Raw genomic sequence first — 25,001 nt, 5'->3', positions numbered from 1 at the left:
GGATTGTTTAAAAAAAAAAAAAAAACGTAAAAAAAAATAATAATCCCTGGTCACCTATTACATTTAATTGCCTTTTTTTCTTGTATAGTGAGAGAAAGAAAAAATAAAACATGTAAGTGGTATGGGACGTGGGTTCTTTCCTAAGAGGCCAAAATGTGCACCAACGCGTTCCACCAGTAAATGGAGCACACTCCAGACTCCTCCACAACAATCTACCCAGGCTTCTCTGCCAACACAGACGAAGCACAAGCGACGCCTGCTCTGAAGGGGGCAGGGGTATAAAAGGTTCTTACTTGTGAATATGGTTTTCCTCTTGCGTAAAGCTGAGAAGTTGTCAAGCAGCGGGGTGAGGATTCCTTGCATGTTCCCGAACATAGTGCTGAGCCCCAAATTCAACAGCATAAGGAAAAACAACAAAGACCAAAACGGGGATGCAGGTAATTGAGTCATAGCTTCAGTGAAGGCTATGAATGCCAGCCCTGTACCTTCTGCACCCTGCGAGGAGGAGGAAAGCAGAGGTTAAAGATCATGGCAAATGACTGAATTACATAATGTCAAATTATCCTATAGATTTCCCCAACCTTGTTCATCTCGTCCTCCACCCGGCAGTTCTGAATGCCATAGTGTGTCAGATTGATGGCAGCGTCCGTTCTCACATACCACTGGCTGTACTCCACGTTAGTCAGGTTCTCCACGCTTTCAGGGTTGATTAGCAATATCCCTTTGTTCACCAAAACTGTGATCTTATCCAGGTTTCTGAAATAGAATTTGATAGATTAAGATAGATGAATTTTTTTTATGTATGCAAATATGTTAATGTAGTATGAAGGTTCCCTCTATCACTGCCATTTTAAACCAGGTTTAGGCATCCTCTGGATCTCCAGAAGTTATGGAGCTACAAGTCCCAGCAAATCCTGCCAGTCACAGATTGAAGAACAGTAGATGGACATTGCATGGGGCTTGGATAGACCTGTGGGTGTCTACGCAGGCCGGTAAAAGCGGAATGGTGAAATGTAATGCAGGGCAATAGTATGGTTGGTGTTCTGTATGTGTATGTATATTATATATGTCTATGTACGAAGCCTTGTAGAAAGTGGATGGTGACAAATTACCAACCAATCAGTTCCTAACTGTCATATTACAGGTTGTGTTTGAAAAATGAGTTAGGAGCAGATTGGTTGGTTCTTTCTCTCCATCCAGTACATAGATCCCATAGTGAGTGCAAAATTATAGGTAACCATAAAGTACAAATATGATTAATTCTTTGATTAGTGCTCATCATACTGCATCCATTCTCAGGGCCAGAATACAGATTGTGGTCAATAATTAGAATAAAACTGGTATATCTATAAGGTCTCATTTTCCCAGAGTACAGGGGACAAAGGAACCACTACTTACTCCGCAACGCATTTTCCCGCTATGAAATTTGCGCGAAATCCCAAGACGGAGAAGACGACCAGCGTAGCTAGAATGGAGGTCATGAAGTTGATAAAGGACACCAGAATAGCATCAAAGTGACAGTTGTTATAGCGATCGTTGTAGCTGGAGTAGGCAATCACACTTCCAAAGCCGAGGCCTAGAGCGAAGAAGACCTGGGTGGCTGCCTGTCGCCAAACCTGCATGTTTCCCCAGATTTCCAGCTGAAAAGAGAAAGACACTGGTTCACATTCAGCCATGGCCAACATCCAGCTGTAGAAATACAGAAGGTTATTACAGGGAAATATGGTGTTGCAGCAGCTGGTATGAAAGAGCTTCTTTCACACAAGTATTTTCTACATTATGGGGGAGATGTATCAAATCTTGGAGAGAGATCAAGTGGAGAAGTTGCCTATAGCACCCAATGAGCTTTTAACTGTCATTTATCCAGCACAGCCTGTCAAATAACAGTTAGAAGCGGATTGGTTGCTATGGGGAACTTTTCCACTTTCTCTCTCTCCAAGATTTGATAAGTCTCCCCCCTAGGTTCTGCAACTGCAAATATAAAGTTTCCAACCCATGTCTAATATAAACTCCAAAAAAAAAAAAAAGGAGTCACTTAATTTCTTTACCATCGTCAGTGTTACAATGATTATGGAATCAGGGTTGTCCTGATACATATTAAATAAACACAGCTGACAAGGTTTGATAACCCCGAGACCTTCCATGTGATCTCCCATCTATGGTACCTTAACTATTTCTGGTGACTTCCTAACTAGATTATGCTGGTTACAGGCTAATATTCCTGTGGGTCAGATGACATATAGGGATCAATGTAAATTACCTGCGATTTGCGTGTGCTATGTACAGTTGTCAGATATGGAACCCAGTGTTCTTCCCCGGGCTGTTTTCTGCGTGCGCATCGCCCGGCAGAAACAGCATGCCGCCCGGCACTTTTCCCCGCTGACCCCCGCTGTGGAACGCTGGCCTCTGAAGTGACCAGAGGCTAAAGAAGCCTCCGATCGCTTCAGAGGCCAGCGTTCCCAGTGATGCACTTTGCGGGTGACGTCATGACGTCACCTGCGACGTGAGGAACCTGCCTCGCGCGCCTGCTGGATCTAGTTAGATCCAGTCAGCGCGAGGCAACGGCCAGCAAGTAAAAGTAAGCGCTGGGCTGGGGCCAGGACCAGTCTGGGGGCACTGCATAAGGGACACTTAAACCTGGGGGCACTGCATAAGGGGCCAGCCTGGGGGCACTACATAGGGGCACTACTTCAGCCAGGGGGCAATGCATAAAGGGGAAAACTACAGGGGTCACTGTATAATGGGCACTTTTGACTGAGAGCCAGTGGGGAAGCAGCCTGAGACCTGTTGGGCTGGATTGGTAAGGGAGATACCCCTTTTCCCGGCGCGCATAATTGCGAAGGCCCCCACCCGGCTACTTTTGGATGCCATCCGGCTGTAAAAATTTCTGGGGAGAACACCGGGTACCCTCTAAATCGCGGCTACTTCGATGATTCCTGTGCGTTCCTCTGCAGGAACGAGCAAAAATCACCCATGTAGGGGGTTCCGCATCCTGCAGCTGTGGAATGCGATGAACTCAACAATCGCACCTAACTGATCGGACCCCCATATAGTCAATAAGCACTGTGATCCTTTAATAAAAGTAAATTATTGTGGAACCGGGATATCCGAATGTATGAGATATAACCCACAAAAATCTCTTCTGAGACTGAATAGCACTGTCATGTAAAAATTATTTATTTTTTTGAGTTTTGATGTAGTTTTTAGACATTTCTCTGAAAATCTATTTTAACAGAAAAATTTGTAACCAGTTTGTACACATGTAAAACTATGCTCCCGATTTCCCTGTACGAATTCGTTGGTGCCAATAAAAACTGTTCCTTTAAAAATAAATAAAGTATTAGGAAATGGGGTTGAGCACTAGGGGTACAACATCGATGTTAATCGATTAAAATCTACCTTTAGTAAATATACCCCCTAGTGTTTAACGGCACTCAAATACTTGTGATTTAGAAAGCAGTGGGTGTGGTTACTGTAACACATTCTGGTGGATCTTCCTCATTTTGGACGGTCGCCGGATTGAAGCATTTGGCTGAATGAAATAAACTACGTATATATATTATATTTATTTTTTTTTACAATCAAAGAGATTCATTAACGAAAAAATATTGATAATGGCAATACAAACAAAAAAAAAAATATCAAACAAGACCTCATTTAGAGGACTTAGCACTAGATACCTTTGGTGTAAACATAATTCGGATCCCATCTATGGCCCCTTCCAGTAGCAGCCCACGGATCAGGAAGCAGAAGAGAACGACATAGGGAAAGACCGAGCTAAAATACATCACCTGGAAAACCCAATAAAAATGTATTACAGAAAAAAAAAAAAGTTACCAAATTTAGGGGCATATTCACTTAGCTGCGGAACTTACCGTGGGCTTTTAGCTCATGAGTTAAGTTCCTAATTGAATAACTCCAGGCTCTTAATCTGGGTGCTAAAAGTACCTATGGTAATTGAATATGCTCCATACGCTTACAGTGTATACTGTAAAACTCTGCCTGCCTTATACTGTACATTTAAGCAGGAGTGCTCACCACTCATTTTTAAATCTTATACAGTATAACCTGTAATATTCGCAGGTGCAGTACCTATGACAGGATCAGACACACAGGGTAAACAGAGTTTCCAGTTTTGAATCCCAGACAAACTTCTGATGGCAGAACAAAACGCAGTAAGCTGAAACCGTAAGATTTATTAAAAAGGAGATTGTCACTAAACAGTGAACACCCTGGATGACAGACCAGTCACTTCCCAGAAGCCTTGTCATTACCGATACAGAAAATATGCTGAATCAAAGTGCAGCACGTTCAGATCACGAATGTCACGCAGATGATCACCCGGACCAGGAGGGGAGCACTTCCTCTACTATGGAGAACTCCTGATCTGAGTGATCATCTGCTCGACATACCATGATCTGATCGTTCTGCGCTTTGGTTCAGTATATTTTCTTTTTAATGTTTGCTGTGGAGGTGTGGTAAGGTGTGGTATTCCTTTTACTGAAACAAGCTGCAAATCATTAGCGCAAGGTTGAGAGAAAACAAACATTTTTTGTTACTGCTACAGTTACAGAGTTAATCTTCCGGTACAGTAACAGAGTTAGGGGTCTATGTACTAAGCAGTGTTAGGAGACAGAGTGAAAAGTGATAAGGTGCCAGCCAATCAGCTCCCAATTGTCATTTTTTCAAACACAGCCTGTGAGATGGCAGTTGGGAGCTGATTGGCTGGCACCTTATCACTTTCCACTCCGTCTCCTAACACTGCTTAGGAAATAGACCCCTAAAGGACATAGGGGTCTATTTACTAAGCAGTGTTAGGAAAAGTGATAAGAAAGCAATAAGGTGCCAACCAATCAGCTCCCAACAAGGTCCTCCTTCTTCCACTCCCATTCAGCAGCCACGTTAATGTGGAGTGCATAAGGATGAGAGCTGCCCTAAAGTGGACAATTCCCTGATATAAAATACTGAACGGAAAACTAGCTGCCTAATACTGAATGGAAGGGCGGCTGTATAAAGGTAGTCATAAGTATTAGTTGTAATATCGGAGGTTACTTTATGAACTTTTAAAACCACAAAGTGAGCACTCTCATAAACTTACTTTCCCAGACGACTTAATTCCTTTGATCATACCCCCACACACTAGGACCCAGGCAAGAATGAGACACCCAGTCATCGGCCAATTCATTTCTGAGGCTCCAATGGATCCGGTGACATCCAGGGCCTTTCGGTACCAGAAGTACGTAGTGGGAGTGCTCTTGGCGCACTCTGGCTCTACAAGGAACATAAATATACATTTCCGGGCACTGTAGATGGGTTGCAGACAAATAGTTAAACATTTGCACAAGTATTAAAACTTAACGACAATGCAAAATAACCTAATTTTATTAATTTATTTTAGGCACAACTTTTTAATAGCTTCTATTATTGTCACTCACATGTAACACCCCTGTTGGGTATTTAAAATGTATTCATGATGAACGACTGATGAACGATAGAGGTTTAGATGTTCTGTGTGACAAATGCAATTTTCCTTTGAACTGTTTATTCAGTGAACAGAAAGCCAGCAGTACAAAGACACATAGAACACAACAATCCACCCTGCAGACATCGGCAAACACTCTATAAAACACGGCATTGTCCAATCAATGCAGCTCTCACCTGTCTGGTTGGCCAGCGAGGGACAGTTCTCCCAGGGTAGGGGGTGTTGGAAGGAATTGAACATGTAGAAGAGACTCCATCCAATGATAACATTGTAGTACAGTGCCACAAAGGAGCACACCTGCAAAACAGAAGATACTGCATAACCTATTCATTCTAATCATCACTTCTCATTGCTAATGTTCCATCAACGTTATTATATGCTGATGGCATTCCAATTACTACCCTCTATTAAGCTGGGTACACACTGGCAGATATATTGGCCGATCAATTGATCGGCCAATATATTGTGTGCCCGTCGGCCAGTGTGTACCAGCGATAGGTCTATGAACGACGTCGTTTAGACATATCACGTCGGGTCTGCTGCACAGCCGGTGGCAGATAGATCTGTCCGTCGAGAGGGACCCACGGGCAGATGACAGATGATGGTTGTTCAGTGTGTATGATCAGTCAGTCAATCTGCAGATACATCTTTTAGGTGTGTACCCAGCTTTAGCCCTCCCATCTCGACTTAGACCAATGTCGCCCCAAGGTTTGTGTTCATGGTGATGACAGACCTAAGCTGCGGTGCACCTTAATACTAGGAATAACAAAGTCTAGGAACCATCTCCAGAGCTATGGAAGCCCCGGTGAAAAAAAAGCACATTGTGCAAAGATGCGTTAATGTGGCTGGGGCTTTACTCTGAAACATTATTAGGAATTTACGGGACAATGCAGTTAATATTAGGCAACAAGCACTGTAGCTGACACATCACAGGCAGTATCTAGGGACCGGCGGATATGCGATACTTATAGAAGTATAAATATCCATCAAGTTACATATAAATCACAGAACAGAAATCCTAATGCTGGCCATAAACGCTGCAATTATCGGGACGATCCGCCCGATATCGGCGGATCACCGCGATAATTGTAGCATGGGGGGGCGACCGAGGGTTAAATATTGCTCGGTCGGGCATGCTGGATTGTCCAGCATGCCCGTCCGATGCGATATTACCCGGTAAACTGTCGGCCGCATCGGCAAGTGTATGCCCAGCGCAGCCGACAGACAGACATTTCCTGTGTTCCTTCCTACGGAAGGAACAGGGAAATGTCTCCTCCACCGGGGGCGGAGCACGGATGTCGGGCTATACACTGAGATTTCTCTCACAGTGTATGCCGCGGACATCTGCGGCTGGCAGCCGGCCAGATAAAATGTCTGTCGGTCTGACAGACAATTTATCTGGCTGTGTATGCCCAGCATTACATATATTATTGTCAAACTGCACAAAAACTTAATTACATTTTGGTGCTAAACGGATGACTTGGCCGCTGTAAAATCTCCGGTCCATGATGACCATGGCTGTGAAAAGCTGTGACATTTTAACTACTGATCACCAGCATTGACAGCTTAGGTGTGGAGCAGTGATTCCATAATGCATCAGCGATGAGAGCGTATATGTCAGGGCTGTGAAAGGCCCCTCGGCGGCGGCACTTTGTGCACGCCTAGTCTGGATGTAAGTGGATATATTAATGCACTATTTCTCAGACTCGAATGCTGGTGTAAAATGAGGAGAGCGGTAATTTCTCTTTACACCCCATCCCTGTGTCTTCTGTGTTCTCCCATCCTGCTAGATTACAATGATGTCTGCGTACACCAACCCTCTGTCTTCTGTGCTCTCTCATCCTGCTAGATCTACACCGATGTCTCCGTACACCATCCCTGTCTTCTGTGCTCTCTCATCCTGCTAGATCTACACCGATGTCTCCGTAACACCATCCCTGTCTTCTGTGCTCTCTCATCCTGCTAGATCTACACCGATGCCTGTGTACACCATCCCGGTCTTCTGTGCTCTCTCATCCTGCTAGATCTACACCGATGTCTCTGTACACCATCCCTCTGTCTTCGGTGTAGATCTAGCAGGATGAGAGAGCACAGATATGTGCGTACACCATCCCTGTCTTCTGTGCTCTCTCATCCTGCTAGATCTACACCGATGTCTGCGTACACCATCCCTGTCTTCTGTGTTCTCCCATCCTGCTAGATCTACACCGATGTCTGCGTACACCATCCCTGTCTTCTGTGCTCTCTCATCCTGCTAGATCTACACCGATGTCTCCGTACACCATCCCTGTCTTCTGTGCTCTCTCATCCTGCTAGATCTACACCGATGTCTGCGTACACCATCCCTGTCTTCTGTGCTCTCTCATCCTGCTAGATCTACACCGATGTCTCCGTACACCATCCCTGTCTTCTGTGCTCTCTCATCCTGCTAGATCTACACCGATGTCTCCGTACACCATCCGTATCTTCTGTGCTCTCTCATCCTGCTAGATCTACACCGATGACTCCGTACACCATCCCTATCTTCTGTGCTCTCATCCTGCTAGATCTACACCGATGTCTGCGTACACCATCCCGGTCTTCTGTGTTCTCCCATCCTGCTAGATCTACACCGATGTCTGCGAACACCATCCCTGTCTTCTGTGCTCTCTCATCCTGCTAGATCTACACCGATGTCTCCGTAACACCATCCCTGTCTTCTGTGCTCTCTCATCCTGCTAGATCTACACCGATGACTCCGTACACCATCCCTCTGTCTTCGGTGTAGATCTAGCAGGATGAGAGAGCACAGATGTCTTCGTACACCATCCCTGTCTTCTGTGCTCTCTCATCCTGCTAGATCTACACCGATGTCTCGTACACCATCCCTGTCTTCTGTGCTCTCCCATCCTGCTAGATCTACACCTATGTCTCCGTACACCATCCCTCTATCTTCATCGCACTTCCAATCAAGCTGGTACTACACTAATGTCCCCTTAATTAGGGCAAACTGCACTCTGGGAACTGTTGGACTAGGTCCACAATCTGTGGCAGCACCCAACAAAGAGGGGTCCACCTCTCTTATACTATTAAATCCATTGTCTATATAGATATCAGGTGCGCCCAACTGACTGGAATTTGTGTTAAAGAAAACTAGCCTTAGACTGTAGTGTAAAAACAAAAACCAATTTATTCATTTGTACAATATCTAAATTTATATATAAAACAGGATAAGTATGTTTGTCACCTGTGTCCTATTCTTCCCTTGCTAACTGCGGGGGGGGAGGGGGGTCAATTTCTCTTGCAGGGATCAACTTTCCGTATGATCTGTGCTATAAGCAACTCTCATTCTTCATTCTTTCCTCCGAAAGGTTATTAAGCCATCTTCAGTGAGCACTAATTAAACAATCTAATATACAGTATATATTAGGTACTTCTCTCCTTGTTTCACTGTGGGGTGTCAGCGTCTCCTTCTGGGATAGCTCTCCGTATGATCTCTGCTTAGGGGCTTTTATCATACGTTCCCCAAGGGTACTACTATGTAGTTGTCAGTGAAGGCAGGGAGGTAAGGGAACAGGTGGGTGTTACGTACTTTAGGCGGTGTCCCGCACATGTACTTACCACTCCCTTTGTATTCACCTGTAAGCTACTTGAAGGAAAGTGTTGCAAGTGCTCTTGGTGTCACAGATTTTAATCAGGGTAGTTGTCTTCAGTAATGACCCTGATGGTATCTGTCAAATATAGTCACAAGATCTGCTCCTTCCTGGAAGAGTGCTTGCGGTGACACCTGTAATCTACCACCACCGCAAGCCTGCAGAAACCGGAGCGCTCTGTGTACCTTAACAAAGGTTGCTACTGAAGCTTTGACTATATACACTAATGTCCCCTTGTATGCAGTTCCTCAGTATAATGAGGGATGAGAGATAACTGAAGACAGAGGATGTAGTTGAAATCCCGGCGGTTGGGATGCCGGCACTCAGAATACCAGAATCCTGACAGCAGTCGGAAGCGCCAGAATTTCGACCGCCGGCATCCCGATGGTAAGTATTAGGGTTTCGGGGACGGTTAGGTTTAGAATTAGGGGTTAGGCACTAGGGGGAGGGTTAGGGTATTTATGTTTAAGCGTCGGGATTCTGGCTGTCAGGGTGACGCTGTCGGTATGCTGCGTCGGGATCCTGTGCCCAATCCTTATACGGACGTCTCAAAGTATACTTGGACAGTAGACTTACCACACAGCTAGAAAAGCCAATCCCAGCTAGCCGGGGGCTGATGTGCTTCCAGACCCCAATGCTGCCCTGACGAATACTCTGCCCAGCAGCCAGCTCCAAGAAAAAGAGAGGGATACCGATGATGAGGAGGAGCAGAAAGTACAACAACAGGAAGGCACCTGCCAGACAAAAAAAGCCCAGTTACCTATCAGACATAGAATTGGGAAAATGACACAGCTGTACAATAACTTGTAACCCTGCCTGAAAGCTGAGAGCTTAGACTTCAAACACAAGTTTAGAGGAATATACTGAGGGGTTTATGTATCAAGCAGTCAAAAGTGTGGAGAAGTTGCCCATAGCAACCAATCGGCTTTGAAATACAGTAACATTTATCAAGTACACTCTATAAAATAATAGGTAGGAGCTGATTGGTTGCTATGGGCAACTTCTCCTGTGCTTGATACATTCTGCCCCTGTGATGTGACAAAAGAGACTGAAAGCGGAATTAACCAATTATTTTAATCAAGCCTGGCAGAAAATAAAGAGATGCGTACAGGATCACATCTCATCACCATTCTAAAAGAGAAACTCCGTCACGGTTTTCAGAATATCACAGACACCCCTCATTTCAGCATCATACAATACAGAATTAACATAAATAACTTTAGTCACTAGATGGCAGTAAAACCACAAACTGTATAAGCAAGGAAAAAAATATAAAAATGTAAAATGATTTATCATGACATACAGAAACCCAATTTAGATAACGGGACAATACAATATTGAAAAATATACTATATATCCACCTAAGTTTTGTACCAGGCACACTAATCCCTCTACACCTTAACTTACTGATAAAGACATTCCCAGACATTGAGGGAATTTCTGTGTTTAAAGAAAGAACTGGTTTCCATTTCTCATGAGAATGATCTTAAGCTTAACCATGAAATTAATATATATTCAGATTTTTATAAACATATGATAAAACATGTAATATTGTGACTCAGCTGATGAGAGAGTAATTACATCTTTGTCTGCCAATGAAGTCACCATTTACTTTAAGTCAGTATACGGAGACCGCAAATTATTGTACAATGGCTGCTTGCACTGTCTGCAGGTGATCGGCACTGTACAAAGGCTGCTTGCGCCGTCTGCAGGTGATAGGCACTGTACGTATATATACTACTGTTTCCACTAACTGCAGGTGACAGGTACTGTATGATAGCTGCTTCCACTGTCTCAAGGTAGTAAGTACTGTATAATGGCTGCTTCCACTGTCTGCAGGTCATAGATACTCATTAGTGGATGCTTCACATCAATGTCACACACTATTACCTGTACTCTTCACGCCAACAATTGCTCAAATTGGTCAGATTTTCTGGCCCCAGTCCAGCACTGTCGGGGGCCGATAGTGATGGATGAATGGACTTACAGCAGTCTTTAGTAACACTGCATGGAGTAACCGCATAGGAATTCCACAGCAAAAAAAGTACACTGGTTTCCAGTACTACTAGGTGGAGGGCGCAGCGTTTGTAGCACCCCTTTCTAACATCTGCTAAGCACACAGGTGAACCCATTTACAGTACCCCAAAAATGTACAATGGGAAGGTATGTAAGGTTTTACAGGGGCCATATAAATTGGCTTGATATGAATCTATCATCCAGACTAGTATAATATAGGATTATGTGGCTACACTGATATTATATCGGTTGTAGACCAAGTTACCGGGTATATGAATTTTTATTCTTACAAGCCTCTAATAATGTCACTCTCTGTATACACATCATTATATTTACTCATCCAAACCAAGAACGCAGGCATGTGGCAATGACTATTGTGGAGCAAGAAAAGGGAGTACTGATAGTGGAAGTCAATAAGGGAGCGTGTGTACATAAGCCGCTGACTGCCCTTACCCAGCCATGTGAGCCGCTCCTCACTGTATCACATCTGATAAACATTGTAACTGATGTAAGAAAGTACAACAGAGCCGACTCAGTAGCCATCTGCGGTTTAGCGATCGGGGTTGCCGCGGTCTCAGTTGTTTTATATATTTTTCACGGCTATGTCTCACGCACCTTAGAAACACTAACAGTGATAAGAAGGTTCAGATCAGAGGAACAGTGTCCGGATGGTAGATAGACAGTCAATAGATAAAGACACCAGAAGGTAGCCTGTGAATAGGTTGACAGGGACAAAATGTCGAGACAAGGTTTTTCATGGTTTCTAGTGTTAGGCACCGGGGGTGGGGAGGTTAGCGGTAGGCACCAGGTGGAGGGTAACAGTCAGGCACCATGAGGGGGAGAAGGGGGGGGGGGGGGTTAGGCACGAGGGGGAGGGTTAGGGTTGCCATGGTGTCTGCTGACTATCAATCCACATCCCATAGACCACGACAGCCCAGGTAAACATTCCTTTCCCTAAGCGACACAGGGTATCCATATTTTCCCCGTGAGCACTACGTTGTGTTACCACTGGCATCTCTTACATTCCATAACTCAGAGAGGTAAATCTCTCAAAATTCAGATTTCCGAAGCAAGTATACCACAGGAAAGAGGCATAATAATTACGCAATGGACGGACGGGTCTTGCAGGTGCTCCAGCGTTCTGTTAACCAGATAGAGAAACACAACCAATCTTACCTCCACCATTCTGATGACACAGGTAAGGAAACCGCCAGACGTTTCCAAGACCGACAGAAAATCCAACCTGAGCAAGGATATACTGCACTTTACTGCCCCAGGTGGGGCGGGAGGAGGTCTCCGGTATCAGATCACGGTTGGACTCCCCTGTGATGCTGCCCTCTAGTTCATTAACAGATTTTTCCATTGGTTGAGGTCACAATTATTTAGTGTTTCTCAATGCAGTCTCCAACCTTATACAGAGTCTCTTTACTCCAGGAGTTTTAAGCCTGTAAAATTAAAAACAGTAGTATTACAAATGTACTATATATATATTTTTTTATTGTCATCCAGCTTGTAGTCAGCGTATCAATGGGTTCAATTCAATTCAACGTTGAATGGCGCCGGGAAGGAGCTCCCGGAGCTATTCAATTCAGCGCGCTGTTATGTTGGAGAATGCCCGTTCTCGCGCCTTAAACATGGTGTTTAGTCGAGAGCACCGGCATTCTCCGACTTAAGTGCCTGGTGCGATGCTGTTTCCGCCGCGCTAATGGCAGAAAACAGCATAGCGCAAGGAGTTTTATCAGATTTCTGCTTGCACCTAAGAGGGACACGAGAAGAAATCCTTCAGTCGGGCTTAACAGCGTGCTGAATTGAATAACTCTGGGAGGCTCCTTCCTGGCGCTATTTAATTTGCATTGAATTGAGCCCTAGTTTGAAATTCAACAGTATCCTGCAAATGCATTTTGTGTTAAACTCCAATCATGAAAGAATCGCACTGATGGACAGTAACTTGGAACAAAGGTGAGTCACTAGGGGGCATATTAGAGCTAGGGGAAGAGGAACAAGCTGGAGAGGGTGGAGGCTGAGATTCTTCTAACGTCTCCATTACAAGCAGTGAGATAGCGTCCTGCATGAGGGGCTAGGATACAAGCAGTGAGGTACCGTCCTGCATGAGGGGCTAGGGTACAAGCAGTGAGGTAGTGTCCTGCATGAGGGGCTAGGGTACAAGCAGTGAGGTAGCGTCCTGCATGAGGGGCTAGGGTACAAGCAGTGAGGTAGCACCTTGCATGAGGGGCTAGGGTACAAGCAGTGAGGTGGCGTCCTGCATGAGGGGCTAGGGTACAAGCAGTGAGGTAGCACCTTGCATGAGGGGCTAGGGTACAAGCAGTGAGGTAGCGTCCTGCATGAGGGGCTAGGGTACAAGCAGTGAGGTAGCGTCCTGCATGAGGGGCTAGGGTACAAGCAGTGAGGTAGCGTCCTGCATGAAGGGCTAGGGTACAAGCAGTGAGGTAGCGTCCTTCATGAGGGGCTAGGGTACAAGCAGTGAGGTAGCGCTCTGCATGAGGGGCTAGGGTACAAGCAGTGAGGTAGTGCTCTGCATGAGGGGCTAGGCTAGGGTACAAGCAGTGAGGTAGTGCTCTGCATGAGGGGCTAGGGTACAAGCAGTGAGGTAGTGCTCTGCATGAGGGGCTAGGATACAAAAAGTGAGGTAGTGCTCTGCATGAGGGGCTAGGTTGTTTATTATTTTGTTCCTGAAATGCTGACAAAATAATTAACAACCTAGCCCCTCATTCAGAGCACTACCTCACTGCTTGTACCTAAACCTGCAAAGCTGTGCGTGGATCTTTATAACGCACCTAGGTACTGCACCACTGACCTCTCTACTGAGCTAATTACTCCAGATATATCACAATATGTTACATGGATGTCACACTAAAATAAATGGGAAAGCTCATAGCTGCTTATATTCTCAACACACTCACAGGCCCACATAATCCCAACTGGCCCATATCAAATACAAGTATACCACCTGTGAATCACATCTAATATGCAGGCAGGAATGCCAAGCACTTCTAGGTTTTTCACATGCAGTTTGTGATTTCTGACACCAGCGGGTAATGAGCATAAGAGACATTCATGTAATAATGACAGCTATAACCATATACTGTAGTGGCACAACTTGTAGGCTCACTAAAGAATTCGCATTAACTTCCATGGGAGCCAGTGACATTACTGTACACACTTAAAGGTTGATTCTTGAATTTAGACAGTAAGCTCCAATGGGGCAGGGACTGATATACAGAGAATATGTAATTAGCGTTCCCGCTAGGCTGTTTTAGCCTTTTGACGGTGCCCCATTAAAACAACCTGGTGGGTGCAGTCACCACCCGCGGGCCACAATTTCCCACGGGTGGGAAAAATAGCAGTGTAGCGACCACCGCCGGTTAATAGATGCCGTGAGTATGCACATGACATCTATTCACATAGAGAGGAGAGCTTGGGGGCAGCCTGGCATGCCCGTAAGTGTCGGGCTCGCCCCTAAAGCTGGGTACACACGTAAAGATTTTCTGTCCATCCATCCAACTAGTTGATTGGCTGGAATGAAAATCTGGTAACGTATGGGAGTAACTGATGATCAGCAATTTGCTCCTAAATGCCAGAATACAGATGAAAATGGTCGTTAGACAAGTTTGTTAAATGTTTGATCTAAACAATTTGTTCAAACAACAGTTTTTGTCCATTTTCCGGCATTTGGGAGCAAATTGATGATTGTCATTTGCTTTCATTCCTTACCAGATTTTCATTCCAACCAATTAACTAGTTGTATGGTTAGACAGAAAATCTTTAGGTGTGTACCTAGTCATAAGCTGCATACACACGTAAAGATTTTCTGTCCAGCCATCCAACTAGTCGATTGGTTGGAATGAAATTCTGGTAAGGTATGAAAGCAAATGACAATCAGCAATTTGCTCCCAAACGCCGGAAAATGGACAAAAACTGTTTGTTAAATGTTTGATCTAAACAATTTGTTCAAACTTGTCTGACGACCATTTTCATCTGTTTTCTGGCATTTAGGAGCAAATTGCTGATCATCAGTTACTCCCATTCCTTACCAGATTTTCATTCCAACCAATCAACTAGTTGGACAGAAAATCTTTACGTGTGTACCCAGCTTAACAGTGATGTAAAGCGAAACCGGCGATATATAATTAAAAGCTATAGAAAAGATAATAACCATGCCAAATTTATTCAGTGAGGGGTTTTTTTGACCGTTAATTTGGCTCAGATAGTAAATCAAGTAGGAAGTTTGTCTAAACATAGCTTCCCATTCATAAATATTCTGCAATCAATGGCTAGGCTAATTGTTCATGAATCCCAGCAGCATTTTATGATGTAGATTAGGGGATCAGCATATAAAACAGTTATTTGTAAAGCGGGAATACTAGGAATTTTTTGAGGCCTGATCCATGAAATAAGAGGCTAAGATTAGTAACCGTGGAAATGCCAGTGGCAAAACAATTTAGAGGACTGCAGATGCTCTTCCTGTTCAGAGAATTAAAAGAGAATTGATTTTTCTAAAGCAATGATGAAATTATAGTCAAATCAGACTTGGCAGGCCACAAAACCTAGAGTACTGTGTACTTAAACAGGAAAAACACATCTTGTAATTATGCGTTCTATCCCCTCCCAAAGCACAGCGTATGGGGTCATGTTTTAACTTTGCAACCACTAAAGTGTTGCCGAAACAGGCAATTTCCCCTCATCTGAAATACTGAAGTACTGTCATGAGGCAGGGGAATTCAGGCTGGAAAAAGAGGGACAGATTTGTAAATGAGAGAAAGAAGAAGGATTAAGTTAGTCTGGGACAAATAACTAGATGATATAGGTTCAATCATTTTTTCCATGGGATGAGAAAAAGTCCCTTCTTGGTGATGGGTGTACTTCGTGTGAAGGCAGCCAGCTTGGCAAGTACTTACAGTCAAAGGTGTATAGATAAGAGATCTACATACCTCCCAGCAGATTTAATGTCCACAGGAGAATACGGATAAATGGGCATAGATTTGGATGAGCCAGCAGACTTATTTATCACTGGTCAGGGATATTAGTGATTGACATTGGAAGGCTTCCGACATCAAATCAAGGGATGCGATAGCTAATAAGCCATTGCATAGAAACCATTCAATGACATAACCATCGATAGTTATGGTTACTATGTGCGAATGCTCAGAAGCAGTCGAAGCTTTGCACATATACGAGTACATTGAGCTGTGAAAACCACTTCTGGGTGTCCGCAGCTGCATACAAGTAGCCAGCCATTGGATGGGCAATGGAAAGCTGCATCCGATTGCTGGCAACCATCGAAAGACCCGGTGTAGCGAATAGGCCCAGAATAATCGCCAGAAACTATATTTCTTGATCTATAGGTCATAAACCAGCTGCATTTTATGCCCTGTAGTTAACCTGTGTTTGGCCCAGATGGGCTGATGGGTACACTGCGGTTTACAACTTGGGAATCCTTTAAAGCCAGCCATACCAGGAAGAGAGGGCGATAACCATCTAGGACCATTCTTGCGATTTAAGGAATGTTTACACAACTGTGTCTATCTCCTAATCAGACAGCTATGGGACCTTTTGACCAGTTGAGTAAAATGTGAAATACTGGCTTGTGCCAGTTGAAGAGCAGAATGTGTGGTGTAAGTCACAGAATTTATTAAGAGCCAGCACTGGGAGAGTCAGGAGAGAAAGGTGGGGTCTAGGAGAGTCCCTGCGCAGATACGAGTGCATCTCTCCCTACCCAGGTTGTTCATTCATTGGGGGCAGACGAAACTGCTGTGAGTGCGCCAGGACCTTCTTATGGGTAAAACTCAGCAACAGCGCTAAGAACGGGGTTATAAGTGGTCTTAGAAATTCAGAGTTAATTTCTCTTTATTTTTTTTAGAAAATATTTGCATATATAATCTGTGTCATTTTAGTAATTTTTTTTGTAACTAAGCCTTGAAAATATTTATTTGGATTAAACACATTTAATCTAGCATACTTCTCAGTGAGTCTTATTGAACTTGGGAGCTTGCAAGGCCCCTGCTACATAGCTTTGTGTAACTGAAGGTGATTCATTATTAATATTGTTCGGAGATCACAAGACTCCTGAAGGAAAAAGCCTGCGTGATGGCAGAAGAATTGGGTATCTTGGTAAGTGATTGATGTGCGTCACAACCAGCTGATCCAGATTGCTCTATCTGTGAGTCAGAACAGGATCGTGACACCCGGAATTAGATGGGAAAAGTACTTCCATCGATTTTGAAACAGTAATGTTTGCTAACCATGGGCTTTCCGATGTTCATCCCTAATTCTGCGGCATGAATCTACACTAATTATGCTGCCTGCAGTATAATAAATTTTTTTGTTGCTTTAAAAAAAAAAAAAAAAACTAAACGAAAGCCATAAATATTTAATGTATAATACACGGTTTAGTCCTAACCTCTGAGTATCTCCTCCCTGCATTATAACCTGTGGTCTCCCTTTCTACTAACCTATGCATAGCATTCATGTTAGTCTATCAGAATAATACAGTTACACAACTATAGGTTCCACCAAGGTGACAAATGCCAACAAATGGATAGAAAACTCAATGGCAAATGTATAAGACTGATCAGGAAACTCAGCCGCTCATACAAGATCTTCGTAACCATTCAGGCTACTGTTTTTTTTCTATTCTCTACAAAATAAAAAATTAAATAAAAATAAAAAAATATCATGCGTTTCATTTTTTTATTTTTTTTTCGACAAATTCATTATAGCTGCCTCCCAGAAGTGACACTAAAGATAAGGCGGATCAAGATGAGACAAGCAGCGCATGGTTGCTGATCAGGAAGATCCATGCTGATGGCACATGGTGGAACACGCGAGCTGGTACATGGGTGGCACAGTGCTCCAGGCTATATTAGTAAACTTTGTACTCTGAATACGAAATTAGGGATTGGAATTGGCAATATTCCAGGCTAGAACACTTCCAATATGATTCAGCAGCAACACATTACACCGCTGTGCTGGGTATAGGGAGAAGAGAGGAATGAGCCTGTGGTAGGGCAGCTCAATTACTTGTGATTAATTAAGAAACATTTAAGTTTTGGGAGTGGCACAGAACCTTAATTAGCTGTAGTTAAAGAATGCCCGGTACCTACTGGGCCTAATTTCACAGTAGGCCTCAGTTCAACACATGTCTTAAGACACAACTGGGGAACTACGAGTCCCAGCAAGGCCTGGCAGCTACTGACTGCTTGGTCACGCTGGCATTCACAACTCTGAAGTTCACCCACAAAGTATGGGTAGTCCAGAGATGTTGTTGAAATGGTTCCAATAAGCAGTTTGGCGCACGGACTTAAGCTGGGTACACACTGAGCGATGTGAACCCAGCCGATATGTACACATCAGAACAAGGTAATGAACGACAGACGGATCCCTCGTTCCATCTTTCATTACCTGCAAAGGGGCCGCATGCGCTATTATTCGGTTGGATGTGCAGCACAAACGATCGGACGATACCGCATGCAACCGTGGGAGTGGGTATATCAGGATTACACACTGAGCGATGCGGCCGATATGGCGTTCCGATTAGGCCGGAAGCGACTTATCACGCAGACATCGTTTCAATGTGTACCCAGCTTTATATGGGCCAGGCAGTTGTGACCACTCCAACTTGATTAATTACAGGTGGTTCTAATGCCGCTAACTTCAAAACTAAAGGCAACATGGATGCGCAGGAGAGGCATATGCAATATAAGAAGGAGCGATGACCGGAGCTAAATACACTTTAAACAAAAAAAAAAAAAACCTGTAATACTGCAGTCTGGTAATAGGAGTCCATAAGCTTTTACTTTGCTTTCTTTGAGCTGCCACACACAAACCTCTACAGAACTGAAGTCAAAGCTTTCCTATTAACGATGGAAGCACATACGTGGCTATGTTCTCCAGATACATTCCACCTCCCAGTGTGACCAGCCAGTATGAGGTGATCGTATACAACTGAATAAACCGAATATTGCAGATATGACCCCATCAGTTTTCTGCTTCTAGCGCTGGGGTTGCGCCAACACAAACTAGCTGCATAGTTACACAGCTAGGGTAAAAAACAAAGACACACAGGTGTGCTCCAGAGGAAGACATACAGATGAATCCGCATACACCTATTCTAAAATTGCACCAAATGGCCCCATCTGGCACATGACACGCCAGATGGAGCCATTAGGCGCAATTGGACTGTTCGATTTAGCCGTGCCATGAGACTTCTCCTTAAAACATGCCCCATAAGCTGCTATTTAATACCAATTCTTGTGCAACAAAACCACTCCTCCCGAGTACTTTGTACACTATTAGCGAATTAAGACGCACAATTCAGGATAAAGAAAGCAACCTGGGTAAAAATACAGGAGGTGTTGGATGAAGACCGTTCTGCGCTTCCTCCATCCGTCAGGTAGAGCCGGCGACCTGACCTCTAGGACCTGACCTCCAACATGTGCTACTGCGTGTCTATCTCCTCCATGTTAAGAGGACATACCCTGAGAAACCCTGTATCACCACTGCCACACACCATTAGGGTGTACCATTTAGCTATAAACACCATTTCTTGTAAGAAACATCCAATCCAGTTTATAATATGGTTAATGAACTTGCCGGCCTTCTACAACCTAGCTACACTTACAGTAACCAGAAGAGAAAAAAAAAAAAAAAAAAAAAAAAAAAAAAAACAGCGCAGTTTGAGATTTAAAGCCAACTTATTCATGTAAAGCGCGCTGGCAACTGGGTCATCTAATTCATTTCTCCGAAATATTTCAGAACCCTGTGCCTCTTTGTTCTTTCAAATCATTTACCCACGAGTGACGTCAGGTTCCCAGATCTATACATTCCCGGTTCCGCCCATGTTGCAGCATGGATGTGGAAATCCATATATGAGAAACTGTGCTCCATCCTACTTCCTTTAATTGCACATGGGTGGATGGAGCCTGGGCTAATGCTTTATCTTTCCTATTTCTCTAGTACAGACATAACTGTACCTCTGACATTGTTAGACCTCGTTAATAGTGAGCAAATTATTGCTATACAACTTATTTCCCACAGGTAGGAAAAAACAAAATGAAAAAAACATCAGTTCTGTTTATGTTCTACAATTATTTTTCCTAATTTAGCGCAGGGGAAGGCAACCTGTTGTACTCCAGCTAAATGTGAACTACACCTCCCAGCATACCCTGTTACAGTTTTGCTGTTAAGGAATGCTAAAACTGTGGCAGGGCATGCTGGGATTTGTAGTTTCACAAAAGCTGGAGTGCCTAAGGTTGCCTAGCCCTGATTTAGGAGGAATCAATAATATAATTTATAGTTTTCCGGCTGTTTATGCACTGGGGAAAACTTTTTAAACTTAAGGCTCATACACACTAGACTATTTTTATGAACGATATGGATGATAACGATATCGTTCAACGATATATCATTCATATCGTTCAGGGTGTATGCAGTGAACGACCAACGAGGCGCACTCTCATGGGTCGTTAACGATGTCTTTTTTTATTATCCGTACATGCAGGCCAATCTGACGATATCGTTAAGAATTGCCTGTTCAGAGATGTGGCAGGATGACATCACTGAAAGTGTGTACACCCAATCTCATTTGTCCTGCGCTACACAAATCTTTCCCCAATATCGTTCATACAGCACATCGTCCTGTGTGTATGAGCCTTTTACACTTGCTATCGTGGGTTGTCTGTTTTTAGCCTTCAATCTCTGGCAACCTGACTTCCTTTGAAATACAGGGAAGGTTGTAAAATATCCAGTTAAATATAATACGTATATAGTTAAATTTCCAGTACCTTCTTTTTCTAACAATTTATATGCCCTTTATTCCCTGCAGTAATTTCTTATTTCTCCACATTGACTGATATTACTAGAAAGGCTGCTGCCATAAGATACCTACTAGCAAAAGCATTTATTTCAAATACTTTTGCAAATTTCCCCATCTGGTCTCGGCTTCTGAGTCCACATTCCCAGTCTAGAAGCCTCAACCCTCCTAAAGCTCATAGCGATTCCAGCTAGGAGTGTTCCTTGGTCTCATGGATAGATTATATAAATACACAATGTCATCCAGCAGTGCTGAACATCCAACACGTTCTAACCAAAACAGACCGGCCTCCTATGTCTCCTCCCCCTTTCTTCTCAGCCACTCAGGTTAAGGTTCTAGGAGGCGTGTGACGCCACACCCCAGACCTAATAGCCACGAGCAAATTTCTTTGCAGTTTTAAACCCTTCACCTGTTAAATGACATTACAAAAGCAAGGCATAGAAATTACTGCAGGGACTAGCAACAGATCCTTGTATTTATTAAGCTTCAGCACAGTTAGCCTGTTAGGCACGCAAACCACACGAGATAGTAATTGAGCCAAGCACGTGCATTGCGCGCACGGAACAAAATGCGTTTATATTCATGCGTATGCAGAGATGTTCAACTTTCTGCGGCTGGGCCGCACCTGCCCTTGCATTAATTTGAAACCTGTCCTTGTCATTAGTGTGCACTTAAATCCTCTGCACCAGAGACTGGGCTGATGCATCTGAAAACAGGCGTGCTTACACGTATAAAAAGAAAATGGACAACAGCGCTGTGTGACACCTAAAATGTGAATCAATACTGAATAAAAATTAGCCAGAAATAAGAATGAAAATAAATAATATGACTGGTATGTACATAATGTGCAAAATGTAATAATATATAACAGACATCATTGGCCAATGTAACAAATATAAATACACATATACAATATGTCTAAAACTTGACATCAAAAAAGCCAATAAAAACTGTGACAAAAGTAATGACTATATGTCCAGATCACCACAATCACCTTATATAACAGCTGGAAACTTGGATGCTAAAAAATGATAAGGGCATAAAGAATAGCACTTCTCATATGTGAGCATGGAAACGAAGAACTGTTTAAAGCCCCGCAAAAAATGTAATGTTAATAGTGACTTTCAAGAAATCTCTCATCCGGATAGGTGAAACGACAATTTAAACAGTGATTCCCAAAGTGAATCCTGCTGAGCACTGATGACAACTGTCCAGAAATAGAGATGAGGGAATTAGAGATAGTATTCCACTATCAATTTCAATGTGGGTTTTGTGGAATTAGTGTCTCACAATGAGGGCAATATATACAGTATGACCTCACTCATCAACACACCTCATGCTCCATCTGTCTCATGAACAAATCTGCAGTTTATACCTCATAGTAGAGACAGCAGCATGATAGTCTGCAGGCTCCGTCCGTTTCACGGCAAGAGAACGTGCACTTTCCCGTACTGATTTGCGGTTGGCGACGCACTATTGCTCAGCCGCCAGATGGAGTCTTCTGTGCTATCGTCTGCGCTATTTAGCGGCAGTGGACTGGCAGGTGGCAAAGTTCTGTGTGCCGACCGAGGAGTACTTTTTACACAATGCTGTGGGCAGATCACACAATGGACCAACTGTTGGATGGCGTCTGCTATACCACTGCCTGCGACGTCTTACAGCAGCGTGCTGGCAGATGAAGGCATCTCCGTGGGACAAGCTCTGTCCAGCCCTCCTCCATGCACTGGCCCAAATGGCAGACTTGGACCTGTCCACTGTGTGCGCCCTTTTAGAGGTAGAGGACACAGGATCAGAAATTGTGGTGGTGATCAGAAAAGACACTGGTTAGAATCACTGACGCGATTCTTCCCAATCGAGATTTCCTCAGAGGGGTGTGTCTAGATAGAAGTCTGTTCACCCCTGATATACCAGGTCCAATTGGCACCTGTATATCGTGACTCAATTAGTGTTAATCAGTTAGAATTCTTACTGACATGATAATGGTTACTAATTGTGAATATCAGTATTACTCTTTTTCTAAGAAATATGCAGCCCTACAAATACAACTGCATATAATTAAAACTATCAATAACGGCTCAATTAATAACTAGAAAATGTCAAACAATTATTAAAATATATACAAAGACTATAAAATAAATAAATTATATATATATATATATATATATATATATATATATATATATATATATATATATATACACATACACATACACACACACACATATACACACATACATACACTAGAAAATTTATAATGTAATAAAATATCAAAAAAGGTTTATTAAACGTTAAGTATTAGAAAGGCTTATTTAATATATCTAAGGTTTGATGTGGGGATTTAGTTGTACTTTGATAATCAGGTACCCCAATTTATTCGATTTATCAACTCTAGTTACAATAAGAAGGACAAAAAAGGTGATCTTTTGTCCTAAAACATTTTTATTATTTATAGATCACAGAAAAGACAATAAAAAAGAAATATATATATATATATATAATAATGATAATAGCAATTCCATCCTAAAGTTTGTTTACTTTATTTGATTTTATTTATTATGCTGAACCAATAGAGACTCTCTGACTCAGAGACATAGCAAAGGAATTTCTAGCCCGATATAATCTAATATATAATAAAATAAAATAGTAAATAATAATAATAAACAAACCCATATCTCTAACACAGGGGTTCCCAACCACGGTCCTCAAGGCACACCAACAGTCCAGGTTTTAAGGATAGCCATACTGTGTAGTAATTAGTACCTCAGTTATTTTGATTAAGCCATCTGTGCTCATTCATGGATATCACTAAAACCTGGACTGTTAGTGTACCTTGAGGACCGAAGTTGGGAAACACTACTCTAACAATTAAGTGCATAAATAAAAACATATACATACACATCCACATAGTTAACTGCCTATATTTATACAGCTTGCCTGTGATGAAATCTGCAGGGCAAGTACATGTCCCATTAAGGCCCGGCACCATTAGTCACACGAACCACACATGCGTCACGCAACCAACCTGCAGCCACTCGTGTCTCATGTATGTGCATCCATGCTAACCCTAAAGAGATGCTTGATCATCACTAACCCTATGCACAATAAATAATGAGGACAACATGAATCAAAACTCCAAAGAAGACATATGATGACATTAGTCAAACAGTTTTGACAGAGCACGTGAGGTCATTGCCATTACAGTACTTCATTAAGGTCCAGTGTCTCATTGCCATTACAGTACTTCATTAAGGTCCACAGTCTCATTGAAACCTTCAGGAAAGAGAGACTGTTGAACTCATGTATCCAATATACCTCACGTGTACAGAGTCATTTGAACCTGTCACTCCCTCTACAAGTATGCCTGATGTGTTCTATGCCAGTAATAGTAAGACCTTCCTTCTACCTTGCTATTATGGCATAACGCAAAGTGTCTACACTGTGCGTCATGACCATATTTAGGATATTCCTCCTATGTTCTCCAAATCTTAATTTGAGGTTTCTTGTTGTCCTTCCTATATATGGAAGATTACAGCTACATTGTAGCAAATATATAACATACGCTGTTTTACACAAACTCCTTGATCTTGTAGATCTTTTTAGAGTAGTTTAACGTAAGTTCTTTGTTCTTATTTTTGGTATGATAACACATCAAGCATCTTGTACTCCCACATTTGTAGAAGCCTGGTGGAATACTTGGAATGCAGGACAAATTTGTCTGTTCAACTGTCTGAGTACTTGGTCTAAAGAAACTCGGGGCTAAGATACTTTTTAGATTGCGATTTTTCTTAAAGATGATGAGGGGTTCCTCATCAATAATGTCTTTAAGAATGGGGTCCCCCTTAAGAATGGAATTTGATAAGCTGATTTGTGGGGTTTCGCACACAGTGATGGTGATGTTACTTTTACCTTTAAACATCTGAGAAGGTTTTACCAGATCATCTCGATCCATTAAAAAAACCTCATCCAAAGTCTTATTTAAAAGAATTGGGGGATATCCTATCTCTAGAAAATTTTCTATCACTTTTTCACACTGGCTTCTAAA

General features: G+C 42.9%; 1 protein-coding gene across 4 annotated transcripts in view; it reads right to left on the bottom strand.

Annotated features, from left to right (window-relative positions):
- Positions 1-25,001, bottom strand: part of LOC148478435 (sodium-dependent neutral amino acid transporter B(0)AT2-like) — an 80,804-nt gene that overhangs the window by 7,484 nt on the left and 48,319 nt on the right. For all 4 annotated transcript variants that reach the window (XM_088455438.1, XM_088455435.1, XM_088455436.1 and 1 more), the window contains exons 2-9: positions 12,307-12,575; positions 9,691-9,848; positions 5,659-5,779; positions 5,099-5,271; positions 3,681-3,791; positions 1,399-1,640; positions 582-756; positions 294-495 (exon numbers count right to left, since the gene is read on the bottom strand). In XM_088455438.1, the coding sequence (XP_088311564.1) occupies positions 294-495; positions 582-756; positions 1,399-1,640; positions 3,681-3,791; positions 5,099-5,271; positions 5,659-5,779; positions 9,691-9,848; positions 12,307-12,493 (1,369 nt within the window). In that variant the 5' untranslated portion in view covers positions 12,494-12,575. The remainder of the gene's footprint in view (positions 1-293; positions 496-581; positions 757-1,398; positions 1,641-3,680; positions 3,792-5,098; positions 5,272-5,658; positions 5,780-9,690; positions 9,849-12,306; positions 12,576-25,001) is intronic.

Source organism: Taudactylus pleione, unplaced genomic scaffold, assembly GCF_031769625.1.
Source record: "Taudactylus pleione unplaced genomic scaffold, aTauple2 ptg000655l, whole genome shotgun sequence".
NCBI lineage: Eukaryota > Metazoa > Chordata > Amphibia > Anura > Myobatrachidae > Taudactylus > Taudactylus pleione.
The sequence above is the reverse complement of the archived record's forward strand: the minus strand, read 5'-3'. Positions and strand labels throughout refer to the sequence as shown.